The sequence below is a fragment of the Sylvia atricapilla genome, chromosome 1 (assembly GCF_009819655.1).
Source record: "Sylvia atricapilla isolate bSylAtr1 chromosome 1, bSylAtr1.pri, whole genome shotgun sequence".
Taxonomy (NCBI): domain Eukaryota; kingdom Metazoa; phylum Chordata; class Aves; order Passeriformes; family Sylviidae; genus Sylvia; species Sylvia atricapilla.
Window position 1 is genome coordinate 16,942,536 of NC_089140.1, and position 26,840 is coordinate 16,969,375.

At 38.8% G+C, this 26,840-nt stretch overlaps 1 protein-coding gene across 1 annotated transcript in view; it reads right to left on the bottom strand.

Moving 5' to 3' along the window:
* Nucleotides 1–1,785: 1,785 nt before the first annotated feature.
* Nucleotides 1,786–26,840, bottom strand: part of GPR158 (G protein-coupled receptor 158) — a 186,555-nt gene continuing 161,500 nt past the window's right edge. Inside the window, exons 7-11 of the mRNA XM_066316019.1 lie at nt 23,528–23,766; nt 12,726–12,864; nt 8,576–8,681; nt 6,512–6,658; nt 1,786–5,755 (exon numbers count right to left, since the gene is read on the bottom strand). Of these exons, the coding sequence (XP_066172116.1) occupies nt 4,301–5,755; nt 6,512–6,658; nt 8,576–8,681; nt 12,726–12,864; nt 23,528–23,766 (2,086 nt within the window). The 3' untranslated portion in view covers nt 1,786–4,300. The remainder of the gene's footprint in view (nt 5,756–6,511; nt 6,659–8,575; nt 8,682–12,725; nt 12,865–23,527; nt 23,767–26,840) is intronic.

Here is a 26,840-nt window from a genome sequence, read left to right on the forward strand (position 1 = left end):
TGGGAAACCCCTTCAGTTTGTATCAGTAACAACTTCAGAAAATCACAACACAAAAGCAGACAGATTAAATATAAATGTGCTTTATTGCAGAGAAGTTACATTATTTACATGCTGCAACACATTACAACATAAATCTATCAAGTATTTCATGGTGGATGCTGTTGGTTGCCAGATAACATTGCCATAAGAACCACATTATAAAGTGAAGAGACTTACAGCTTTATATACTCTACAACTTGGAGTAGCTAAAATTTTAAAAGTCAAAGGCAGTGTTTGCTCAGGCCTGCCTGTTGTCATATGCATGCAAAAGCCTAAGGAGAGCAAATATAAACGTCTTGTCTGGTTTCAGGTCTATGATGCCACCAAAGCTGATGATAGGTGTGTACTGATTTATATTTTAAAGCGCATAATCTTGCATAAATTATACAAGTCTAATAAGATTGGCATAAATCTAATTATTTATAAACCATGGCTTAGAAATAAAGGAGATATGCAGCTTGCACATGCATTTAGAAGGACAACCTAGCAAAAGTTTGTGACCTTCATGTTTATTGTCTTTTCTCTTAACAGATCTGCTAGAAAACATCTTTATAACCTTTTTACTCTAGAGTTGCACTTCTCTTGGCTGAACAATGACAATGAAATTCCAGAAAAAGACATCTAAGCAATCTAGTCAATATATGCTGGTGGAGAAAAATCTATGAAATACAAAACTTTATTTATGCCTAACTTAGTATGTCTTCATTAAGCAGTGCTTCTAGCAGCATCATAGTGTAATAGGATAGTTGAGTGAAGTTTGGCCCCTCATTTTCTTAAATGTGAAATAATTTAACTCCCAATTGAATCTGTAGCCCAAAGATCAGTTGCTTAATAAATTGTAATAAATTTCCCTTTTGGTTTGCTAAAGGAAAGTTTTCAAATTATGTCAGTCTTAGGGGATGTGACTACAATGAGCCTAAAGAACCACAACAGACAGTTTTTAAGAAGTGAGGGAAAGGGTCAGGACAAAAGAAATCTAAACCAAATGAGTTGTACAAGCCAATGCCTTCCCTGGTTAACCAGCCATTGCTTTTTGCTTGCTGTGCAGCTGGGCTGTCTTAACACCAGCCAAGGAGTGGGCTTTGTTTCTGTGTTTCTAATGAAGTTACCTTTCAAAACAGAAAGAAAGAGAAAAGAAACTGAGCAAGTACAGATATATAGTGGTGGCACGGACACAGTCATGCACGAAGGGTTTGACCCTGCCAGGAATGCCAGGGGCAGTGGTTCTGTGCAGACACTTAGCCAATGTGGATCCCCTCATCCTTGGTGCCCTACACGGCTCCTGCAGAGCAGGGCATGGGCAGTGTGGCCTTGCTCAGCTCTGAGGTAAAGGATGGAGGGCCAGATGAGCAAGGGCACAAGGGCTGGTGCCTGCTCCTTGCAACCATCTATCTCCAAGCAGCAGTGAGTACACACAAATATCTCCTTCCATGATCCCTCCGTGGATGCCCACTTCTAATCTCACAGTCAGGATGAGCCAGGGCAGCCTGCCATAAGCTGTCCCCCCGTCCCAATCCCAAAAACCTCTGCTGAGACTGCAGAACTTCCCTTCAAGGATAGGAGAGGTGTGAGATGGTCACCATTTCAGCAGGTTTAAAGCTGTGTATTCCTCTGCACACAGGGTCAGTGTGTTCCTGGAGGCCTCCCAGAAAGCTCTTTTCCTAGGATAGACTTCTTCCCATGGAAATACAGGGTTATTTTCTCTTGGAAAAGCTGATCAAGTCTCACTGAAGCTGACAAGACAAATCCCATGATTGTCTGGGACTGGGACAGGAGAATCTGAGCACACCAGGTCTAATCTCAACTCTTTTTCACACTAAGGACAGAGCTGGATTTGGGCTGCACATAGGATGCTAGTGACACTGCGTGCGCAAAGTGGGTGCACTGATGTCAGAAGCACCCAGCCTCACATGCCTGATGCCCTTCCATGGGTGGAACAGGAATTCTGGGTTGAAGGGTCCCAGTTATATCTCCTAGACCATAATTATGCCCTACAAAAGAGGGGTGGGAGAGTCAGACAAGCCCAGGGTAGTAAAGACCTAAGTCAGCACACCTCCATGGTGGAACCAAGCACTATCCTGGATAACCAGGTTGGCTGGGGCGGTTCAGTTCACTTTATCTGGAGCTAATGAGCAGAATTTCTAAATGAGGTAACATGTTTAGACAGCACCAAGACCTGAGTCAACTTGTCCCCAGCTGGCTCAGGTGTTGGCAGATCCCAGATTTGGGCTTAGCAGCGGCAGTAGGAAAAGCAGATCCATCTTGATCTGTCAGTCTAGACATGCCCATAGACTCCTCTCCTTTTTAAAGGACAGAAAAAGTCCTCCTCATGCCGAGGTTGTCTAAGTCTCTCTGCTCATTGCATTTTATCTTAAGCCACTTTTTCTATGATGCCACAAAAATCAGTTTATACTACATAGGTGTATGTGCATGTGTGTATTAGATATGACATTTATATATATATTAAACATATATAAATATCTATTTTTATATATATTATATATATATTAAACAACACATTCTATTCAGTCATCCACATTTCATATTCTTCCACCAAATCCCATCACTTCTCTCAAATTGCACAAGTTCTTTAGGACTGAGCTGTCTTTGTTTTGGAGTACACTACATATAGCCAATTCCTGTGAACAGCACTTTACTGGTACTGCATTGAGATAGATGGGGCTGTTTCATTACTACTGATACTCCTCAGAACCATTCAACATGTCCTCAGGCCCTGATGGTGAACTGTCACTAAGATTCATAGTTGTGAATGGGCCACCTATGAATTAAGCTCATATGCACAATGAGGACTGTAACTATTGCTGAAAAGCAGCACTGTATCAAACACTAACTTTTACTGTAAATGTACATAGAAATTTAAAAAAAAGTCAAAGCATTTTGGAGAGCTGGAGAGAGATACCATCATTTCTGTTCCCAGTATCACTTATATTTGCATATATGGGGGAAGAGTAATATTTTGGAGTTCTCTCCTCACTCCCAAGAGCCATTTTTTTTGAGGTTTGCCAACATGGATAAACAGTACAGTGTTGTTCCATACATAAAATATCTCCCAGTGCTGTCTGGGTTTAGTAAAACAGGTGATCATTTCTGGGGTATACTCATTGTCATTCTTGCTTGTCTTGTTTAACAGGATAGGTTCAGTATGAAATACTGAACAAGATCATCACCATCGATGTCTAAAGTAAAATTTCTTGTCTCCTAGATGATATTTTCCAATTAGTAACAAAAAGCCCAGATAAGTTGTCCTAGGACTTACCAGTATATGCAGCTAAGACGACTGAATTTCCACTATTAACAAAGTCTATGAGCATTAACAGGGAAGTGCATAACTTACTGCATATAAAACCCCTGAATAATACAGTATCAAATTATAAATATAAATAACAGAGAGTAAACAAAAAAACCCACCATATAAATCACAGGAAAGAAAAAAAAATAACCTCCAAAGCCCAAAAGAATTTCCCAATATGAATTACGGCTTCCATAGCCAGTGAAAGTTACTGCAATTCCATCTATAAACAAAAAGGTCTACAGCAGGTATTTTAACTTACAATTAGAAGACAGTATCTGCAGATTGCACAAATATGTTGTTGTGTCACATAATATCAAAGTTATTTGCAAAAATTATACAATCTGGAATGCTTTAATATGAGACACAACAATGTACTTAAACACACAGTAATAAGAAAATGAAAGCAATAATTTTATAAAATATTTTTGGGATGCATTTAGTTAGCAGTGCTATTTAGATTAAATATGTAAAATGAAAAGTCGTCACTTCAATAAGCTGCTCGTTGATACCCCTTTTTGACATCAGGACATTTTCTGTGTCCCACTTCTGCTGGATCTTTAAAGTCCCAAGGGCAAGTTACAGCCAGTTACAGCATCCAGAAATAATTTGGTTAAGATCTATACTGTGCGTTTGTTATCATATTATTATTTTTTCTTTTAAAAGAGAATTGATTTCACAAAGGCAGATTTCTTTCATTGATACAGTAAAATCCTTGTAGCAGGGACCATATTCTGGGCACTGCTAATCACATTGTTGGCACTCATCACATAAATAATAACAACAATAACAATAATTTACTTTGTTGAACTCCTACTTATTTGTAGCACTGATTCCCTTCATTTAAGTGATGCTCCTTAGGAATTTTCAGATCCTTTTGGCCTAAGTCCCCTCTGTCTTTCCTGTTGTCTGTCTTCTCAATGTTGCTACTCTCCTCAGTCTGAAAGCCTCTTATTTTCGAGGTGCTGCTGTTTTATTTGCACTTATAGCAGAGGTGTTCAATAAAGCTACACTTCTTTCTGCATTTGGTAAATCTGCTGTATCAAACTCCCAAGGGCAGACTTCAGCTCGAGATGCTAAAGGTTGCTGTAGGTAACTACTTGGCTTATGGGAGTTAGATGAAAGCACATTTCCCTCAGAAGAGGCAATTTTTTTCTGTTCAGCCAATTTATTGAGGTTTTCCTTTTCTGCTGTTTTCTGGGGCAGCTCCTCCCGCTCCCCAGCACGGGTATTAGGTGTATACCTATTAACATTCTCACACTTCAGCCCAGGTGAGACCTGGGACTTGGAATTTGACTGATTTTTCTCATTTTCAAAGATCTGCTGCTCTTGTGTCTCCTGAGTGGCTGCTTCCACCTTCTCCGAACTTTTTTGATTTGACTGTTGGTACCCCTCAGGTGTCTTCAGCTTATGATGAGTCTTCCCCTTTGGCTGGGAAGGGTGGTTTTTCTCTGGCTCTGAGGAAGCAATAGACACATGTTTTTGAGCTTTAGAGTCAAAAGGCACAGGACCAGGAATTTGATCATATATCTCCCAAGGACAAACTTCTCCTATGTCGAAATTGTCCTTGTGCAGAGACTTACCTGGGCCTGTGTCTGGATTTGCAGGTGTTTGACTAACCCTTTGCTGTTTAATAATTCCAGATTTATGGGTTTTCTTTGTTTCCTCAGACTGGGTAGAGTTTTTCCGGTGGGAATCCTTATGTTCCCCTTTATCGGAGGCTGAGTGCTTTTTGCTGGCCTCCTTACCCTTCTGCTGAGATTTATGAGATTTAGTGCTTTCTTCTAGGCTTTGTGTTTTACCCGTTAGTCCCAGAGTCTTTTCCTTGGCACTAGCAATAACACTGAGGGATTTTTGTAACACAGATGTTCTTGGATGCAGAGGCTTCTTATCGGCACTTAAATTATGTGCACTTACTGATTTGCACACCAAAGGAACCGATTCAGTGGAGACAGCTTCAACTTTTTCAGGAGCATTTTTGGTTAATTTGTTACCATTCAAGGAGTCTAGAAGCGTTTTCTCAGCAGTTATAACTTCTGCACTTTCTGTAGTCAAGCCATTTGGTTCTTCTGTTTGATCCCTAACATGATCATACGTGCTGTGGGACTTTTTTAAGGAAAAGACTCTGTTTTTCAAAGTCTCTTCTTTTGGCTTTGCAGGACTTGTGGAATCCGGTGGGTTTTTCTTCAGTGTGGCCAAGTTCTTCACAGCACTGTGCTCCATCAGGTCCTTTTCGTCCCTGGAGCACTGCCTGGTGACTGTCTCAGGGATTTCTGTAATACGCCGCATTATCGAGCGCCCCAAGCCCTTTTTAGAGCACCTTTTTTTCTGGAGATGTGGATTATTAGCAATCATCTTTTTCCTTTTATAGATTTCAAGCTGAGCGTATAGTTTCTTCAACTCATCCTGCAAAGTGAATGGCAAAACTAGTATTTACACAGTGAGTATAGTCAAACAAACAGCCTGATGAATGCAAGACCTATTGCTCTAAAAAGGACATTAAACTCATTTCACTGTCTTTTCTAATTCTTGAATATGCTATTTCTCCATCAACTTGAATCCTATTTTTTTCCACATTAGAAAAAGTTCAACCTTTGTGCACAAAACGTTTTACTTTCCATAGCATGCTCACTTCATATTCATTTATGCTGTTTCAGATTTCACAGTGCTATAGTGTATGCTTTCCTGCTGAACTCTATAGCTGTTTTCTGTTCTCAGAATGTAAGGCCTTTCATCATGTAAAATAGGAATAAAGTAGTTTTCTCCATTAACCAAGTTATTTTATCTTTAGAGTTATGTATGCTTATCTGTATGTTACATACAAATGACTAATTAAAGTGAAACCAAAAGCTGTTTGGACTTCAAGATAATTCAAAGAATCTATGTAAACTGAATAACATCTCTTGCTGAGGATCATTATTCCTCCTTAGCCACCACTATGACTTTTACTACAACTAGTAATGCAGCCTCTCTTCACACTAGTAAATACTTCATTTACATGTAAATGAGAGTTTACATGATCTGATACCACAATCAGAAAATACCTAAGCTGGCATTTTTCAGCTGATATCTGCAAAGAGAAACAAATGCAAGCAAGCTGGAGTTTTCTTGTAGGAAAATGTGTCCTTGAAAACGGATGCTATTTAAATGAGTTATATGTACCCGAATATCTTCAGGATCCAAACTGTGTTCACTCCATGCTGAGTTGATACTGCTGTTCAGATAGGATCCAGACCGACCCATATCAAGCTCATCTTCATAAGCTTCTGTAGCTATATCATCTCTTGGGTTATTGCTTGAATGTGAAAACTGTAAGTATTCACAAAAAATATGTTGCCATGAGTACAAATGTTTATTTCAACATCAGTGTAAGAGCTTACAACAGTTTTTTATGGTACAATGACCCTTCTATAGATTTGATGTGATGCTCAAACTCAAAATATTATGGGAAGTTTCACTGGTTTAAGTAGTGTCCTATAGAGTCTCAGTATGGTATGGAAGGAACTCTTGTTAATGATGGCTTAACTTGATAAATCTTAGAGATTTGCATAAGGAAAAAAATTCTACTTATTTTGATACTTGTTTGAACCTCCTTAAATGGCATTTCAATTAAGCTGGCATGAAAATAGACTTTCCAAATTATTTCCAATTAGGCTGCTAAAACAGTAAACCACAATTTTATACAACATACATCTTAATAATCCTGCAGAAAGCAATTCTCCTATTTTAGATCCTAGCCCTGAAAAGGAAAGGGTGGATAAGATGGGAAAAAAAAAACCAAAAAGAAAAAAGAAAAGAAAGAAATTAATGAAAAAAGTAGACAACTTTTTTCTTCTATGTTTCACCAAATCCTTGAATCAGGAGTTGGAGTGAGGTTATCCTTATTGTTCTGTTCATATTGATTCACTCATCTGAAGTTACTATTGTCCTTATAGTCATCTGTCTTCAGGACTTTATGAATAGAGCTAAACCTTGTGAACCTCAATTTTCTGAATTCATTGGTGTGTTGGAAGAAAAGTCTGTGCAGTATAACACAGATAATAAGCTAAAAATGAAAATGTTGATCAGTAGTTATGAGTCAGCTTCAGAAAGGTCAACAAATTTTCTAGGCTAGTTTAGAAAGACACCTCTGAAGATATGTAATAAAGTACAAGAATATAAAATAGAAAATATAAGATTATTGCTAAAGACCAGAAAAGTTTAAATAATGTAAAATAAAACAAGGTTTGCAGTATTAAGGTTGCATCAATAAGTCCCTTGTTACGACTCTTCAACGTACATATATTTGACAGTCATCAACACACCCTGTTCTGACACACAGGAAAAAGGCAGGAATATCAGCTTCTTTAACCTGAAAATTTTATCAACCTGAACTGCTTAATGCCATTTCCTCATATGTAGCTTTCACCTTTACTGCTATTTTGACTCTTGTTTGATTAACATGATTAGTCATTTCAAAACCCATTAGAAAGTCATTCCCTTTGCTGGGGTACTGTCCTAAGAAGGAAGTTCCACTCCATTCCTGGGCACTGCAGCTAGGGACAGGAGGAGCCACCTGCAGATCTCCTGCCCCAGTGAGACACTGGGGCTTGGCTCCCGGTGCCCCACAGGAGGTGTGCAGGCTGCAGCTTGGGGCCTTTCCCTGATCCTCCCTGACTCCTGCCATCACCATCTACCTGTGCCCCCACACATATCTGGGCACCCAGCACTGCTCCTGGCTCCTTGTCATGGCCATGTCTCCTCCCAGTATGCAGCATCTGTCTGTCCCAGGCTCCCACTTGCAAAGGGTTCTCCTTTTTCAGCCTGTAACTGCCTGGTTTAAATCCCTACCTCCCTATCTCATGGTTTGTCCAGCCTCCTGATTCCAATATTTCTATGCCCTTGCCTAAATTCTTTGTCTGATCTCAGCTAACTTTGAAATCAGCACAGTCACACAAATACCATAAAAAAAAAAGCACAGTTAGGCAGAATTCTTTCCTTCTTGTATTAATCACATCAAAATTTTAAGTACTTTAAACTCCTGGAATTTTGAAAGCAGTAAGAAATAAACTTTGAAAATATATACTTTTTAAAATAAAAACAATACAGCTTTCAAGGTAAAATATCCAAATTTTACATGCTCCTTTTCTAACAGTTGTTGCTAGATTTTACACAGAATTGCTTCTGCATGACAACATTTATCTTCCTCAGTCTTGGCAAAAGGAAAGAGACAGCAGACTCAAGTACCTTAGGGATCAGAAGTAGCCCAACAGTGACCGTCACAGTCAAATGTGTGTGTGCAAAGAACAGCATCAGCATCCAGTCAGACTGAAGTCTTGAAGCAAGAATGAATCTGAAAATAGAATTCAGGGTTGCAATTCACTGCCTTTCTCCAGTGCATTAGATTTAATATCTTTAGTATTCTTTAGGTTTCTTTTCACTGAATGGCCAAACACAGCTGGCTTTGTTCTGTACAGCTTTTATACGGACTAAAAATTACATCCACACACTTTCCCTATATGCTAAAATTTCTAAACAACTCTGAAAAAAATCAACAACCCAAAATATAAAAAGAATCACCAGACCTTAAATTATACTCCTTATTCAATCTTTCTCACTCTATTAAGCTGTCTTTTTGGTTTTTGTGTATATTGTCACAGTTTCTTTGGCCTGGGTTATGGCAGCTTGCATACATTAATAAGCTGAAGGGATGGTTTTAGGTTAAGCACATGTACTATGATGAATTGCAGTGCACCATATAAACACAGGATGTCCACAGATCACAGCTACCGAGTACAGCTGATAAGCCATCCGGGGGAGAACTGAACTGAAATGCTTTTTAGCAGGGAGCAGAGAAATGATCTTTATTGCAGGACTGCCCAGCTCAGTGCTGCAGGGTCCAAGAGCCTGTGAATGGAAATGAGTGGCTGAACTTGTCAAACAAAGCAGTTCCTTGCTGAGCTTTCTAAAGGAGTGCTAGAGCAAGCGGTGCAGTCAAAGCTGAAGCATGCTTGGCTTGTCTGCTTTAGTGAGCTCCCAAAGATAGAAGCAGTAAGCAGTGCAACGGATGAACGGATGTACTGCTGGCTTGCAGTTTCCAGGTTTACAAAAATCATTCAGATAGAAATGACATTTGCAACTTATCCAAGTTCACAGATGCACATTTTGAAGTAGCTTTTGTTAACAGAAATAGTCTGGCATGAAACACTGGCTTACATGCTGTAATAATACAGTTATAATTACTTGTTTAATACTTTGAAAATGCAATGTTTTATGAACACAACAAAATATTCCAATTAATTAATTCCTAGAGAGATATGTTGCTTTGGGGTGTGCGGGAATATGAGGAGGCTCAGGCCTGAGATTTAGCAAACTGAACACAACTGAGCTGATGAAGATGACATGAGAAACTGATGGATGTAACAAATAACAGAGCAAAAAGTGAACAGAAGTTACAGACAGTGCTGTAAGGGATGGCAAGATTTCACAGGTGGTTAACAGGGAGTCATTTGAAAGATGGCCAAACTTCACAGATAATTGAAAGACCTTTGAGAGAGCAGAACTTGCAAGGTCAGTGGCACTGATATAACCATGCCACTGTTATCAGTAATGGCAGATAAGATTGTGATTACCTAGCTAACGGCATCACAAATGCCAAATTTGAGCACAGACATAGCAAAGCTGTGACCAATAAGAAAAGAAAAGAAAAAAAAAAAAAAAAAAAAAAAAAAAAAAAAAAAAAAAAAAGGTGGGTTGTTTATTTGGGAGAAGACAAAGACTGGGACAAGTAGGGGATAAGGTAGGTGAGGGAAAAACAAGCATGGGAAGAAGGGAGGGAAAAAATGGCTAGTGGCATGTAAGCAAGTTGTCACTGAGCTCTCAACCTAACAAATCTCCCATCTTCTCATTAAATCCTTCTTAAGTGTGATACCACCCTATCCACGGTGCACATGTGCTTGTGCAGTTGATGAACAAACCTCAGGCAGCACGTGGGTGACTGCCCCTGGGAAGACCCAAAGTGTCAGCCAAGCCCAGCTGCAGAGGAGGAACAGGGTCAGGCTGTGAGTGCTGGACCTGCACTGGTCCCTGTGGCCAGCCAGGGCTGTGTGACTGCCCTGACGTGGATTTGCCCAACCTGCAATGGAACCAGCAGCAGCAGGCAGATCCATCAGACAGATGGGAGAAAGCACCCACATCCTGATGGCCACTGGATTTGGTTAACCCTTAACAGATCCAATCCTCCTCACATTCTGTGAAGGCTTTTTTGCTTCCTTTAAGCTCGAGACCTTGACTGGTTATGGTATCCATGTCTGAACACAAAATCACATCTGCAGGAGCCATTCAGCCCTAGCAAAGATACAATTTCTATTTGAGTGAGGTTTTTTCCATATAAATTTTGGGGTTCTCAGTAATATAAGAGCAATGCAGGAATTTAATACTATGCTGATCTGAACATAATACAGAATCCTCCATTTCTGAAATGAGAATATTTTCAAAGGAAAACAAAATGCAAACAGTTCAAGGTTTTATTTAGTGCTCTCATCAATCTTCTATGAGCTTTGGGAGTTTTCAAATTGGATGGCTGCCTTGTAGGTGTCTTTCAAGGCTCCAGTACTTTCAGTTCCATGATAATTCAGGTATGTAATATAAATCTAACTTTTACATTTCTGCCTTTTCAGTTGCATCCAGAATTTGGCAGGGAAGATAGAAGGGAAAAAAAAAAAAAAAAAAAAAGAAAGAAAAAAAGTGAAATTGATTAAGAGTTGTGCGTGCAGAAATGAACATAATCTCGGAAAGGATTGTATAATTTTTTTCCAGTCTTATCTATAAACACTACACAATATTTCTTCAACAAACCAGCATATATCAGACAGATGGGAAATAATCAATACAAAATGTACATTTAAAAAAAGGAAGAACAGGATCAGCAAACCTTAGGCTGCAGGCACAGGATTGTCAGTAAAACAAACTGAAAGACTTAATCCCTTTGTGTCTCCATCATAAGGCATGTATTAAAATGCCACATTTTCCCCTTTCCCCCTCTCTTTCATCCAAGGTTACTTGCCTCCTGTTCTATTGTTAAAAGAATCTTGCAGCTCACAAAATAGCTGTGAAGTGTATCTTCTAACATGGCTCAACACAGTTTAGGAATATAAATTAATGGGGGAAAATTTGACTGAGAAGCAGTCATATTGGTTATAATAAACTCAAAAGTACTGGGAGTGAATTTTTCATCTATCAGGAATTACAAGAAAAATGTTTCCATCAAATAAAGATTTTAAACAATAACTTTGCAGAAGTTTGTGTTAGGGAGTATATATTTTGAGTATATGTGGGTGTTGAGATATAAGGTTAAAAGAAGGGGAAGAAAAAAAAAATGGCATGCCTGAAAAATTCAGTGTACTGTATAAAAATGATAAGAGAAAAGAGCACCAGGAAGCAACAGAGATGAAGGATTTGCTTTGCTGATGTTTACTCAGAAAAAAACATGAAAGCAAAAATCAAGAAGACGAGTAATGTTAGTGCCAAGAGAGACCAAGGAAAAGAGAGAAGTATTTGAAGACTGTCAGTGAAGCAATGTAAAAAAAAAAAAAAACCCAAAAACCCCAAAAAACCAAAAAAACCAAAAAACCCCAAAAAAACCACAACACCTTAAAGTCTGTTAGGTGGCAAAAGATGGTGTGATAAGAGTCAATAGTTTTAACAGGATGAGATGAAACTCATGTTATCTTCATTTTGCATTTTCTAGGACAAATTCATTTTTAAAGGGTACTCTGTAGGAAAGCCAGATTAAGTAAATTTTCATGTAGTTACAGCAAAGACCCTTCTTTATTTGTTACTACCCAAATAATTTAAAAGTATGAAATGCAGAGTTCATTATAGACTTTAGAAGAAAGATGGGCATTATATTAGTGATACAGCATCGTATCTGAAACAATTTTTTTATGTCAGCATATAAAACACTATGTTTCATGCCCAAACCAGTACAATGATCTTAACATATAGCTGCAGCTCACCAATCTGTTGCACACCAGCAAAAGTACATACAAACCAACATTCTTACCTGCTGTTTTTCTAGGGATACAAAACAGTGAACAGTATGTAGATGACTGAAGACAGACAGTTGTTTTGCTATACCTAATTTCTAATTTATCATATATACTGAACTTTGATCCAAGAAAATATCACCTAACTATACTGGAAAAAAACCTAATTATTAAATTTCATATTCTTGAATCCCACAGGAACAGTTTTAAGTTTAGTAAGCACTTAATTCGTGGAAACAAATACTTGTAAGACCTTCCATTATGCATCCTATCCCATTCACCCATTCCAAGTTGTACCATATGAAGCCTGAAAGATAAATGGTTAATTACTAGATCTACAGATCACTTGCCTAATTGTATGGAATATAGCAGAGATAATGAGCTCATTGTGAACTGCAACAGCCATATAACGTGGCTCATGAAATGCTGATGGGACTGTCCGCACTGCATAGCAGAGATAAACACCCCACAAGAGGAATAAAAATTCAGCTGTGAGAAGAACAAAAAGAAATAATTTGCAATTAGTTTTATAGATGGAAGGAAATTTGAAGCACTACAGTATCTTGTCTATGTGTGAGTATCTATGCAAAGACAGTACACATGTATAAAGTACACACATAGGCATTCAAACTCTTTCAGATATTGTCACTGTACATGATATATTTTGTTTTAATTTTACACATCTTTTTCCACATCAGGAACCTTTGCATTCATGGTATTTGTTTTTCAATTGACAAACTTCGAGAAAATGTCTAAAAATGTCTTGCTTGCTTTTATAATTGGTACTACACAAGTCTGACATCACTTCAAACAACATGTATTTTTAATTGTAGCTGTGGTTCTTGTTACAGAGGCAGAAAGAGTGCTGCTACCAGACTATAGGCTTTTAAGACAAGACTTTCATTTCAAAGGTTTATAACTTAGATAAAACAATGTATTTTGTATTTAAAAAATTCCTCAGTTCATGACAGTTAATTCTGCTAGTACCCATAATATGGCAAGTCACTTCTAAGGGTCTAACACACCTAAAACAAATGATGTGTTTCTGTTAGGAGAAAAATCAGCAAAGGAAGAAAGGAGAAAAGGTAGGGTGTCTGGATCAGCCTAAACTATTCAGTTAGAGGTAGCTCATCTGCACCCAGCACTATGCTGAATTCATCTTCCAGTGGACAGCCTGATGTGACATCATTTTGATCTTGATAAAAATGATTTCCCAACCATCTTGAAAGAACTCCCAGAAAAAAACCCCTACAGCTCTGTTGTGTAGTTATGAATAGAGATGGTGCCAGTCCCTCTTGCTTTGCAGTCTGGGTTGACAGTGGCTGGAAGTGTTTAAGTGTCACTCAGCAATAGGCAGTTCCAGGTTAGACCCCAGCAATGCCAGCACTGCTCCAGACCAGCTTCAGACACTGTCATCCCATTGTTACTCATACACTGCTTTTGTTTCGTTGAATTTTTGCAATAAAAACTACAATTAAATGCAGTATAATAGAAAATTAATTCTTTTTCAGACTTATTTTTGCCAATTATTTTTCTATCCTGTAACTAATCCTGGTGATCAGTGACATCACCCTGTGGAAGTCATCAGCAAATAATTACTGGTCTGGTTTCAGTAATGACACAAATGCTTGTGAACCCCACCATTAACAACAGACTAAAATATAATGTCAGCACTGGAAATCTCATTAGAACAGGTCTGCCTGTTCCTCCACTTTTAGTAGTCCACAACTGCTGTAACTTACCTATAATATATTGTTATACCATTTTGAAACTTCTAATTTTGCTGTTAATTCCAGCTAAAATCAGTAAAAGACTGGATAAAAAGTCTGGATAAAATTAATTCAGTTACACACATCCCTCTGTGCTATGACAAGAATTCAGTTTGAACTCTGAACAACACTTTGCACATTTCTTAATGAAAAATATATATCCTATCTCCAAGATCATAACTTTTACTAGAACACATCCTTCACAGACCCAGCAGCCTTACCAGTTACATAAAAGCAAACACCTGAAGCAGTATAATCCATCCATACTGCTGGTTTTGTGTTCTTCTTCACCAAATCCTAACAATAATAAACGTTTTGATCTTTTGACTAATAGTATGATTTGAGGCCTTACTGAGTGTCAAAATGAAAAAAACATACTGGTAGGAATTTCTGAGACTGTGTGTCTCAGCCTGGTTTTGAGCTCAACAAAAGCACACATGCAGGTATGTTTTTCTGAAATCACTCATTCACTTGGGCAAACTGGCTGCTACTTCCATGTAATGTTTAGAAAATTAGCTATGCTATAAATGAAGTCTACCATTCTGGTTTCTTTATTGCCTTAATTGCTCCATAATGATTTAGAAGAAATTGAAAAGCAGAAAATTGTAAGAATTAGGCTGCTAAAGCCAGATCACTGTATCTTACTGTCCTGTCTTCTTTGGAAATCCATCATACTGACACTGTCCAGCAGGGCTCCTCTAACATGCCAGACAATGCCTATTTCCTCACATCTTGCCTTTCACCCAAACTTCCCCTGCTCCCCAATATGAGCAGCAGAACTGAATAGATGAGCTAATTGTGAAATAACAGGCACACTCCACAAAACTACCCATGATCTGTTCTTCTTCCTCTTTCTCAGCTGAAGCAAGAAGAGCCCCAAGTTTCTTTCTGACTGAAAAGATCAGTTACAAGTGCTAACAGAGGCTGAGAGTTTGAAAAGGTTTGGCTTTCAAAGAAATAAAAATACCCATGTAAAATTTCATGTGCTGAAGGTATTCTTACTTGAACTAAAGAATGAGGGCCAAGTTTTGCTTATTTTTAGAAGAAAAAATAAAATAGCTGTAATTTTGAATTAGTCGTTTTTGCGGTTTTTTTGCATACAGAGCAAATGAAAATGAAAAAAAATACTTCCATTTAAAAAAATCAACACCTCATAACCCAAACATTTCTATTAGCTGGGTTAAGTAGGAAGACAGGTAGCATCTGATCTCCAGATCTGATTAATTCTGAAAAATTCCATTTTCAGTTTCACAATCATAATTACAAGGAGTTCTTAAGACAATTTCAAAGTATTAATATACTGGAGCATAACAGTAGTTTGTACCATTCAGTGCATAATGCTTTTAGAAAAGCTTTATATTTACAGCAGAGTTGGCATTCCTGTCTGCAGATAATATTACTGTGACATCTGGTATGGAACACAAATATGGAAGAGCTCTTAAAACATAAGGTAAAATAAGAGAGTTCCTTTACTTGCTAAGTCAAACATTACAATAATTTCATCAGTAATGACCAAACAGACTGATAGAAAACCAATTTATTATCTAAACCACTAGTTAAACAGCTTAAATGTATCATGTAAAAGCTGTGTTTGGGGGGGAAGTCAAATTCCTATAATTAACTACAGATTGTTAGTGCAATCAGGTGTCATAAATTTTTGCTGTATTGTTTTCCTACATGGCCTTTTTACTTTCTCAATATAAAGTAAGGTAACATATTAAAGTATTTATTACTCCAATAAATAACAAAGATATAACAATAGATAGATAGATAGATAGATAGATAGATAGATAGATAGATAGATAGATAGATAATTGAGTACATCTGGCCACCATGAAGCAAGGTTCTAATGTATGATTCATCTCTGATTAGGTTGTTTATGGGACACTAGTGACTGCTTTGCACCAAATATCCTTAAAATTTTTGGGAAATGTGAGATGAAATTTCTATTTCGCTTGCTGAATAATTTTCTACTAGAAGTCTGGTGTAGAAAAGTGACTTTCTGACCACTAAAGGACTATCTTAGCATACTGCATACCTGTCAAGAGCAAACTCAAAACACATGATCTTGTTCCTATGATTTAGCACAAGGATTATAAATTATCCCATTTCACATATTAAGCACAAAACAAAACAAAAAAAACCCCTTACTTTCCCTTTCTGAAAAAAACTATGGAAATTCCTAGGAGACAGAGCTGTCAACTGTTCTCTGGACAGAAAATGCAGAATCAAAACAATAAAGCATAAAAGAACTCTGAAAAAAACCTTGCAGTAGTTACTCTATAATTATCCAAAACAGGCATTCAGATTTGGGAGAAAATCTCTGACAGAAAAGAGGTTAAGAAAAGGCAGTTGCTTTAAAGGCATAAATGGATGCAGATATGAATGGAAGGTAGGAGATGAAAATCTGAAGTGACCTCAATATGTCATGTGCAAAAATGAATTAGTCTTTAAATATCTCTCTTCTTAGTCACTACCTACTTCTTATCCACACAACCTTTTATCTGGTCTTTGCATTATCTGATCAACCTGCTTAGTATATTCGTTGGTGTTTAAAAATCAGGATTCTTCCTTGTCTTCCTGATGCTGATTATGTTTTTAGAAAATGAAGCAATTTGGAGTACTTGATCATCCAATACACTGGGCCAGACTTGCCTGATGCCATTGGCCTGTCACAATGAAGGGTGTGCCATGTCTGCTCACTTTAGGCCACTGCTCATATTGTGCATCTTTTGATAATGAAGGACAGTGATTCATATCCACAGTTTTTGGTATGTATCTGCTTCACAGAAAAGGATGGACTCAGGGTTGTTATTACTGACTTGACCAAATTTTCTCAAAAGATCTGGCTTAATGTATTTTCTAGGTTTTGCTAAACATGCAGTGGTCTGTGTTGCTCTGAGCAGAAGGAAATCCCCACGTTAATCCATTGCTGCTTTCACTCCTGCTATGCAGCTGTCTGTACTTCACCTAATCAAGGCTGCCTAATGACGAAAGCTCAGCAATTTGCTGCAAATGACATTTGGATGTCTAGTGAATGACAGGAAAGATTGCAAGGGGGAAAAGCGGTCTAGCACACATGCACAACTGACTTCTAACTCTGGCTCAGGCTCCTACGAATATGAAAAAAATCTCACTTGAGGTCCCCATTCAATCCAAAATTTACAGAGGTAATATGCATTTTTTTCTGCAATTTGCAACGAAAATAAGCATACAGGGCTGTATTTGTAGCCAGTGAGACCGTTCAAATGTTGCAAATATATTTGACTAAGCTCTGTGACTGAGCCAAAGGCATTGCAACATGGACAACCATATTAAATGGACCATATAACCCTAATCTCACTGTGCCTCAGCTCTGCCTGTGTAAAATGGGGATAATACCCCTGCCATTGCAGGACAACAGTGGAAATAAATTTACCCATATTTGTGAACAGCTTAAGTCCTAAACTAAACTGTGTGTTTCCTTCCTGCCATGGTCAGGAGTGGAAAGTGAATTATTTTAGACTGCTCTGGTTGCTTCTCACTCCTCCTGGCAGAAATGCCTTTCTCTTCATTCTCTTCCTCATGCCAGCCCCTCAGTGAAGATGGCTGTGGGCTCCCCAGAGCCAGGACACCCAATCCTGTGCTTGCTTGCATTCTGCTGTCCAGAAGCTACTTGCAAAGAGAAGACAGCTCTGAAAGATTAAAGCCCATTTTCATGGCTCTGTATGAAGCTTTATGTCTGATCGCACTTACTTGTTTAAAAAGCACCACAACAGGCCCAAACCAGGCCACTGTTCCCCAGGGATGGTGACATTAAAGCTGTGACTTGCCCAAGTTCAACTGGTATTCTGAACTCTATGCTGTTGGTAAAATAGTACTGTTCCAACAATTACACCAGTTTTTCCCCAGGTTTCAAACTCTAATTACTGACTACTACTCTGCTTACATCCATAACACAGCTATGACAACTCATCTATTTCTCTTCACTACATTTTAAATCTCGTTTACTGAAATGAAGTGAGCTATGGATCTGGAAGTGCAGCTCTTCCATCCGTTCATTCACTCAGGGTGCCAGCTGGAGCTGAGCATGCACCATTTTAAAACTGGAAAAAAAATGTGTCCTCAATTGCTCCTGTGTTGCCAGCCAACGCAATCTCTTTCTGCATCACTGTGTCCAATCTCCCACCTGGAGAGTTGCACCATGTCATAGGAGAAGCTTTTTTGATTCAATTGAAAGGATTTTCATTTATTTCAATGAACTGTGATTACAAGTCTTTCGTGTTGAGTTATTCCTAGCAAATTATAAATTACCAGAGGTTTATCTGTCTCTCCCACCATATCTCAGCATCATTTTAATTAGCTATGCACAGCAATAAAGAGAACTATTTGTGGTGAAAGAATTGATGGTGGCAGATTCAGACTCTTTTTTCTTCCCAGAACTTCCATGGCTTATAGCTGTGAAGGCTGAGAAAGAAGAGTGGGTTCCTTGGGCTGGTGGGAGGCACAGGATATTCTGTCCCCCACACTGTCACAAGACTGCCTTGCAGGTCTACTCCAAGTGATGCAAGGGACATGCATGAGTGTGAGTAACAAACCTAGGAGTCTCACTGCCCTAAACACATGCCAGTCTCAGGTCTCTAGGAGCTCCTCTCATTTTTGTACTTCTTTTAACCCTTACATTCAAGCACTTTCCTAATTCCTCTAGACAGATGTGCTGTCCTGCCTCATGACCTCCACAACTCACTGTTATAAAAGTCAGCTGGACACTCTTTTTGTCTCCATGTGCCCATCATCCTCTTTGCTTGTATGTGGATGAGAGGGAGAACAGGATCAGCTGAAAACTGGCTGAGTGTGGGTCCTCATCTCTCCCATCTCTCACATCTCACAAGAGGATGCAAGCAAATGCCAATGGCATCCAAAGTACTTAAAGTGCTGGAAAGATTTGGAGCAGTACCAGTAGTGGACTCCAAAAAGAGTGGTGCGAAGACAAGAGGAAGTCAGAGTACCCTCCAGCCTCTCCCAAACCACAGGGGACATGCAGAAGCAACTAAATATGGCATTCACCAATACATAATCACAGGCAACACAAACGTGGTTTCCTGAGCAAAAATATTTTGTAGAAATCATGCCTAAGTAAAGGGTATGGGATTTCACTTATCATGTAACAGGTAACAAGAAGAAGGGGGTATTTTATTACTGCAATATTACTGCAGGGGGGTAATGCAACTCAAACTGCTAAACCTGGGGGTTCCAGCAGCAGTCCCCATCTTTGGTGCTGTCCCTTACACTGTTCCAGATTTATCTTATCGTAGAGACAAGTGACATAAAACTGTGCCAGTGCCATTGATGTGGACTGTTGGAAGGACTGCTGAAGAGGTGCACAGGGTGGCAGGAGGAGTGGTTTACAAGCAGAAAAGGGACAGAGCTTAAGGTAGTTTGTAAAACACTGTTCTTTTCCTATTTCTGCTGGAAACACACTTTATATGGTCCTGGCCTTATCACTTAGAATAAGCTTTTCACAAGTGATCACTATTTTTACATGATACATTTTTTGTGTATCTGATGTGAGAAATGAATCCAGATCCACACCAGTTCTGAATTCTAAGCATCTCCTGGTTGTGCTTTCCACAGAGGAGGCTATAAACAGTACTCTGAAAAACCAGTCCCTTGATATCTCAAGACAGACACTGAAGATGGGTAATTTTGGCTTTAATCTTTGTGCATTGATGCTAAGGGGAACATGTTTAAAAACGTCCATTTGGAAACAAACAGTTCTTTATTCATTGCATGCTCTGAACAACACACCCCATATATGGCATAGGGCCACAGCAAATGGAGATAACAAAAAGAAATAATAATCACTCATTCACTGAATGCAGCAGCAAGTCTGTAGAAAATTTAATAAAAGACCTTCACAAGGATGTATTACAATGCCCTAGCTCAAAACTGTACAGGCAGTCTTGATGGCAAATTTGTCAGAACCTGTCCTGGTGTCTCATACCCTCTTTAGATGCAAAGATTATGTATGTTAAATATCAACAAGTGAATAGTGGGAGGGAGTTCTTCTGAGAAGAGTCCAAAAATACTCTGTTCCTTTTCCTGGCTCAGAGAATGCAGTAATTACGACAAAGTTTCATATTTGACCCCTCCTGATGCCCAAGACCCAAAGCATGAACTACTACAGATGTGTGGGCCAGATGTGTGGGCAGCGGCTCAGTGCAGTGAAGCAGCACTGCTCCTGACGGTCAGAAGTCAAACAGGTGCAGGGAAAAAAACATCTCCCTGTGCTTAGTTAATACCTATCATTCACTTCTGGTCTAAATAAAAACTGAAAAACACACACAGAATGCATGGGGGACTTTTAAAAACCTCCCTACCCAGGGGTGAAACTGGCCCTGTTGAAGTCAGGAACATCCACCTGTCAAGATTTCACCTCTGCTTTTTGTTTGTGCTTGTGCATGTATGTTTATCTCTGCCTTCCTTTGTCTCCTCCCTAGGGCTCTGTTCATTACACTTATTATATTGTCTCTTTTTCCAATTTCTGGGAAGCGCTTCTAAATCCTGTGCCAATATCTGTTACACTTATAGGATGTTTTCCCCTCAGGATAAAGAATAATAGTTTGATTTGCGACACTGCAAGCCCTTGGGTACCAGAAGTTTATCACTTGGAGTTGTTTTCTAAGTCCAAATCTGATGGTGACAGGCAGAGGTATAGAATATATTCAGGCCACAGGAAAAAGGCTTTGTGGGTGAGTATTTTAAGGCCTCAGGTCCTTCTCTGCAATCTCAGACTGTCAGCCATGCCATGGCTTTTCAATGAGACAGATGCCCCGACCTTGAAAGGGATGCAGAAGCTAACACAAAGGAAATAAAAGAATAAGTCAAGTAACAAATAAGCTACCCACAAGTATCCAACCCTATGGAAAATACACACTAACTTACAAAGGTGAAGGAAAATACACAGTAACTTACATTACATTAGGTAGATAAAATAAGATTTACTGAATGCTAGTTTTTCTCATTAGCATATCACCGAGTACAGAGGCAATGCTAGAAATGGTGATAACCTCTGTGTTTAAGTCCCTACATCTCTCACAGAGACCATCCTCTTAAACTTAATGGAAATGTAAATATAAAACATTCACTGCAATAAAAGTCTCCGGAGATAGAGTCTAAGTAGCATGATTAGTATGGAAAATGCTTCATAAATCCCAATTCCAATAATCTCTGGTAGCATAAAGGATTCATCTCATTATGATTTTCTAGCAGAGCCTTGTTAATTCTCACTTCAGTAATCTGTGACCTTGAAAATTCCCTGTCCGCATTTCAGTGAAGTGTTGACAGCCCAGTGAAATAGGGAAGTATTCCAGCAAGGTCTACAAGTGACAGAACATATCACAAAACACTCACTAGATTTATATAAAATACTGTGCCTGACTAAATTAAATGAAATAACAAGTCTTTAATAAATTACCATCCATTGCATTTGAAATCAAATAGCAAAATCTGTCATTTAATTTATTACATATTATATTTTGCAAGGTTGCTGCCATGGGAATAAAAGGAGTTCTGTGTTAAAGACATTACTTCTGACACATTTCTGAGATGAAGTATCTAATTTTGGGACTAGTTCTTATTGACTGTAAGCTTTTCAGGCTGCTATTAGCGATAAAAATCTTGAAGTCACACACACATACACACATATATAGAGACCACACACATTACTACAGTCTTGTAGGTGCACATCTCCTGGTACCACTAATATGATTGTATAGTTTACTGAAGAGTTGCATGATTCTGCTTATGAGGTAGTGTGGGTAAGAAGACAAAGTGACTGAACAAAAGAAATTCTGTCCAATTTTCCAGGCTTGAGAGCTCTACTACCTGAGTGCATTTTGAAAAACATTAAAAACTTCTAAATGTAAACATACCTCAAAAAAACAATCCTTACTTTTTTTCAAAACTAAGCAGACAGCGACTTACGTAATTTCTTGCCAAAAGATGCAATTGATCATAATTGGGTATTAAGATCTGAACTGTTAATCACTACACCACCAGAATTCTAAAACCCAGAGACTAAAAACATTTGTTGCCATTATGCAAAAACCACCATTATCAAAATATTAATAAAACTACTCTGTCAAATGCACCAACATTTTGATACAAAATGGGTTAGTGCAGATTATATCATCAAGTGTTCCACATTTAATTCTTTTTCGTTAATTTTACAACATCTCTGACAATACAAATATTCCATTACTGCAAAGTATACCCTCCAAAAGGACCCAAATTGAGATGTATTTCAGAACATTCTCCTTTGTACTCTTCTCTGTGTGGTTTACCAGTGAGCATACTGGCAGATGGGGTACCCCTGTGCCGACTGCCTCTGAGATCTTACAGAAAGGAGAGAAAAGCAGAGCACAGGGGCACCTTGGAGCCGTGGAAGCTCCTCAGTGAAGCTGGCAGCAGTGTTTTGTTATACACTGACTTTCTGTATGCCAGTCTCAGAGAAAACACTTCTGTCCATCTCATCAGCACCCTCACATGGAGAAGCCACCATTATGTCTCCCTAATCCTCAGTAGCAGAGCTCTGTCAGTGGGATGTCTATGGAAGAGGCAGGGAATGGGAAGAAAGGTAGGAATTCAGTTCAGATCTCAAAACACTGAAGTATTTGAGACAGCAGGTGGCTAGCCTGGGCTGTACAAGAAATGCTGGTTCTAGGTGGAAGCACTGCATGGGAGAAAGCACATTACACTGTTTAGCTGAACCCTGGCACAGAGAATCCACTATTTCTTACAGAGTTAAGGAAACAAAAACTAAACCTTTCTCTGGTTAATATGACTTCTGCAGGGTGTCATTTTTAACTCCTGCCTATTCCATGCACTGAAAGCACATACAGCAAATACATCAAGTTGGCACATTTGATGTTAATTTCCTATTCCCTCTACTTTGATACCAATTTCTGTAAGGTTATGAATGAGTGGCGTTGGAAGTTCTTTCCCTCCTCACACAAGAACTCTGCCCAGTTCAGTGGTGCAAAATCAAAAAGCCTTCATTAAACTAGTCATAATTTCTCTCTTCAGTAGTAGAACCACTGAAGAGCTTCAACAGTAGACAAGCTACTTCTTCCTTCTCCCTTCACAGATGAAATATCTTGAGCACCCATCATTTTGTTACTACAATCCAAGTTACAAACCTTTGAAAGTCATAGAAGTGTCAGCATACTCTGTTTTAGTTCTGAGCCCATTCAAAAAACACATATGCTGATATTTTTATGCCATAGTTCTCACATATTAGGCAGTCTTTAAGACAAAATTTTAAGATATTCTAAAAGAAGAAAAATTAAAAGGCAACCAAGGTTTATTTTAAAAATTAAAGAGAACATATAAAATTAACATACCAACAGCCATCATGTAATCCCAGCGGTCTATGAGGCACATATTGAAGATCAGATGGTCAGATGTTTGCCCTTGACCAATGAGTGGAATGTTTCTCTCCAGATTTTGGGTTATTGCAGAAGTCCAGCCAATGAGAAACCAAAAGACTACCAGAAGAATAACAGACAGCATCCTCATCACTCTCCCACCCGTCATATATGGAATACGCTGAGCTGTTCGGGACAGGAACACCTTCAACACCCTGAAAAATTCAGACAGCGCACAATTAAAAGAGCAGTAGTAGTGTCACAGGAATTAGACTTTCATTTTATTTCAGTACCAGATTATTTAAAAAACAAATCAACAGTCTTTCTTCTGTCAGTATGTACAAGAACAAAGTTTGGAACATTATTACTTTCATGTTAATCATATTTAAATGGAACTGATTGCTGCTCAGAGAGTGTTACATAGCAATAATAGAAAATATTAGCTACGCTTATGCTAGAGATATGCATTTCCAGGCTGTCTTGTCAAGCTGTTTTGTACATTCCATCTTCCCAGCGAAAGACTTCTGTCTTTGAAAGATGAAAGGTCATTTCCATAAACCAGTAACCATGTATGTGAAGTTTTATTCTGTTTTGATGCTGTCTGTTCATCCCCAATCCTGCTATTTTCAGAGAACAAATTAACACTTACATATTTTTCCCACTGAGTTTGATGCTGCTGAGACAATAACCTACTCATCATTGAAATAACTGTGGAAGGCACTTTGCTAATTAAATGGAGTTTGATTTGTTTAGAAGCAACAACACGTTTCTTGAGCTAGGACAGAACCATCATAAGAAAAGCCACACCACACGTCAAGCACTTATACCACATAACAGCTACTGAACATGTAACACTCACTTTGAAAATAATTGCACCTATTAGAAGGATAAATTTACTCCCACCAAGAACTGTTCAAGGAAACAGCACCTGCATTTCTATCCATCACCACCTGCTAAAGCAGAAAGAGGTCTTCCTAGGAGCATGAGAACAACCAAGATTTGAGGGAATCCCCTTGGGAAGAAGGAGTAGTTTGATTCTTCATGTAGCACAGAATATCCCTCTATGCTGCCTGCACCACTGGATCTGTCAGATGCCTCTTCTGGGAGCATTGCAGTGCTCCTGCCTTGACCCTGCTAAGCTAACAAGGATGAACAACGAGAAAAGGCTATAATAGAAGCTTTTAAGTACGCAGACCATTAGAAGCAGATGAGCTTCTAAGTTTAAAGGCTGTTTTAGACACTTGGATGAGGAGTCTTTTAAAGTGAAGAGTTCAACTGTTTCAGTGATTTTATCCTCAAAACCACAGCAGTTCCTGACTCCTGAGCATGAGCATGTCCAGTCTTGATATCCATGAAGGGACAAATTATCACTGAGGTTTTGGGATCACGATTTTTTCTCCCCTAAAGTTGATTTTTTAAATGCCCCTGTCAGCTCTTAGGTTATTTCAGTGTATCACACATCAAGCCACCTCCCAAGACATTCTACAACCAGGCCTGCTATTTCAGCAATACAAAGTCACACTTCAGATTCACATTTATGCTTATATTTGTCTGAGAGAAGGCAGAAGCAACCCGTGTTGCATCTCAAACAACTAATAGAGCAGTGTCTTTAAAGGCAGAAGCACAAAAGGTTTTCCGCATCCATAACAATGAATCAGCATCTGACTACAAACACAGCCTTCACAGTGTGCATTAGGTGAAGTCAGAGATCTGAATATGTTCAACATTATTCAGCTGTTTCCCTCCCAACAGTCGCTCCACAGGGAGTCACAGTTTTTGATCTTTCCATGTTTGATAGATGTTCTGCTCTCCCTTTACAGATGCTAAGTGGCTTATGTTGGAAGCAGACTCCCAAAGACTTTATCCAGGAGAGACATAAAATTCCACAGAGGCAAGTCAGGCCATTTCCCTCTGCACTGCTCAGCCACAGCACTACTGTTCCAGGGCAGCAGTGGTGAAGCCTTGTTTTCTAAACACTGAATTCCTGATTTTTTCTAAAATCAGGAAGCAAAGGCTTCCCTTCTCCCTGTTGTGAATGGTGATCAATAGTTAGCCTCTCTGAAGGGGAAAAAAATGTATTATTTTTGTAATGAACCGCAAAATTTCACAGCTAGAGTTTCTCATTTGAGAAAAATCTCATTGTACATTTTTATGAATGCTTAATTATTAGAGAAATCACACAAACCAGCTGAGAACTATTAGAAACTTTTTGTATTTTGGCTCCAAAGTAAATTCTTGATGATTCTGCTGAAAGTCAACATGTGAGACTATTTTGGGCATAATAAGGCAGAACCCATTAGATTTCTTTTCAGTACTGTTCATTAGCTACTGTCTGTGAGACAGCTTTCTAAGGGAGAGGTATGGGCTGCTGTTACATTATTTACCTAAGCACAGAGAAACAAATAATATTTTGCAATATAGCAGTCAAACCCCCTCCAACTGAGATCAAATCACATTTCTTTTTTTCTCCTGTTTTTCACAAAAATAAGCATCCCTCACCACAGTAATTTCTACCTTGGACCCACAGGCTTACATGTAAGCCAACTTTATGCTTTTTTTTTAAAAACATTCTTTTTCTGAAAAGCTGTAAAGAAAGTTGGGTTAGATCAGTAATGTTGCAAAACTCTTCAGAGGTTCTGGTATAAAAGCAGTCAAGCAGAACACAAGCTCCCAAGTCTCAATTCCCTCATCCTCCTGCCACAATGTGAAGCCAAAGCCTCATTGCTCACCACCTCAGCATTGACTTACATGTTCTGTTTGCTCTCATCTTCTATGTATTATTGAACATGTATCAAAGCAGAGACAACTGCCCAGGAGTTCCTCTCTCAAGGGCACATCTTCTCACCAGACTGGAGGGTCATTATCTTTCCTTTACCTCTGACTCATACAATCAAAGTTCACTGTAAAAAATTTGAATTGCTGTTGTATGAGACCAGACTGCCCTAGCAAACACATGGTGTTTGGTACCTTCTCTCAGAAAACAGGGGAATTCTTGATTCAAATCCCTGCCCTGATTTCCAGGTATGTCCAAGTCCCCCTTTTCTACTCTGTTCAGTATCTCTACATTGGGTCAAACTAGCTATTGAACAAATAAAAGAGAATACTTACAGGGAGGCAAGAAGTGGGGCTAGTGGGCTGCATTGCTGGTAGGAAATCAAATATGCCCTAGGTCATCCCTGGCACTGATACCGACTGGCAGAGAACAGGCAGCATACATACTGTTATTAGACTTAGCATTACAATTCAGCAGGACAGAGGAGAGAGTCCCAGAGCCAAGGAATGTTCTCAG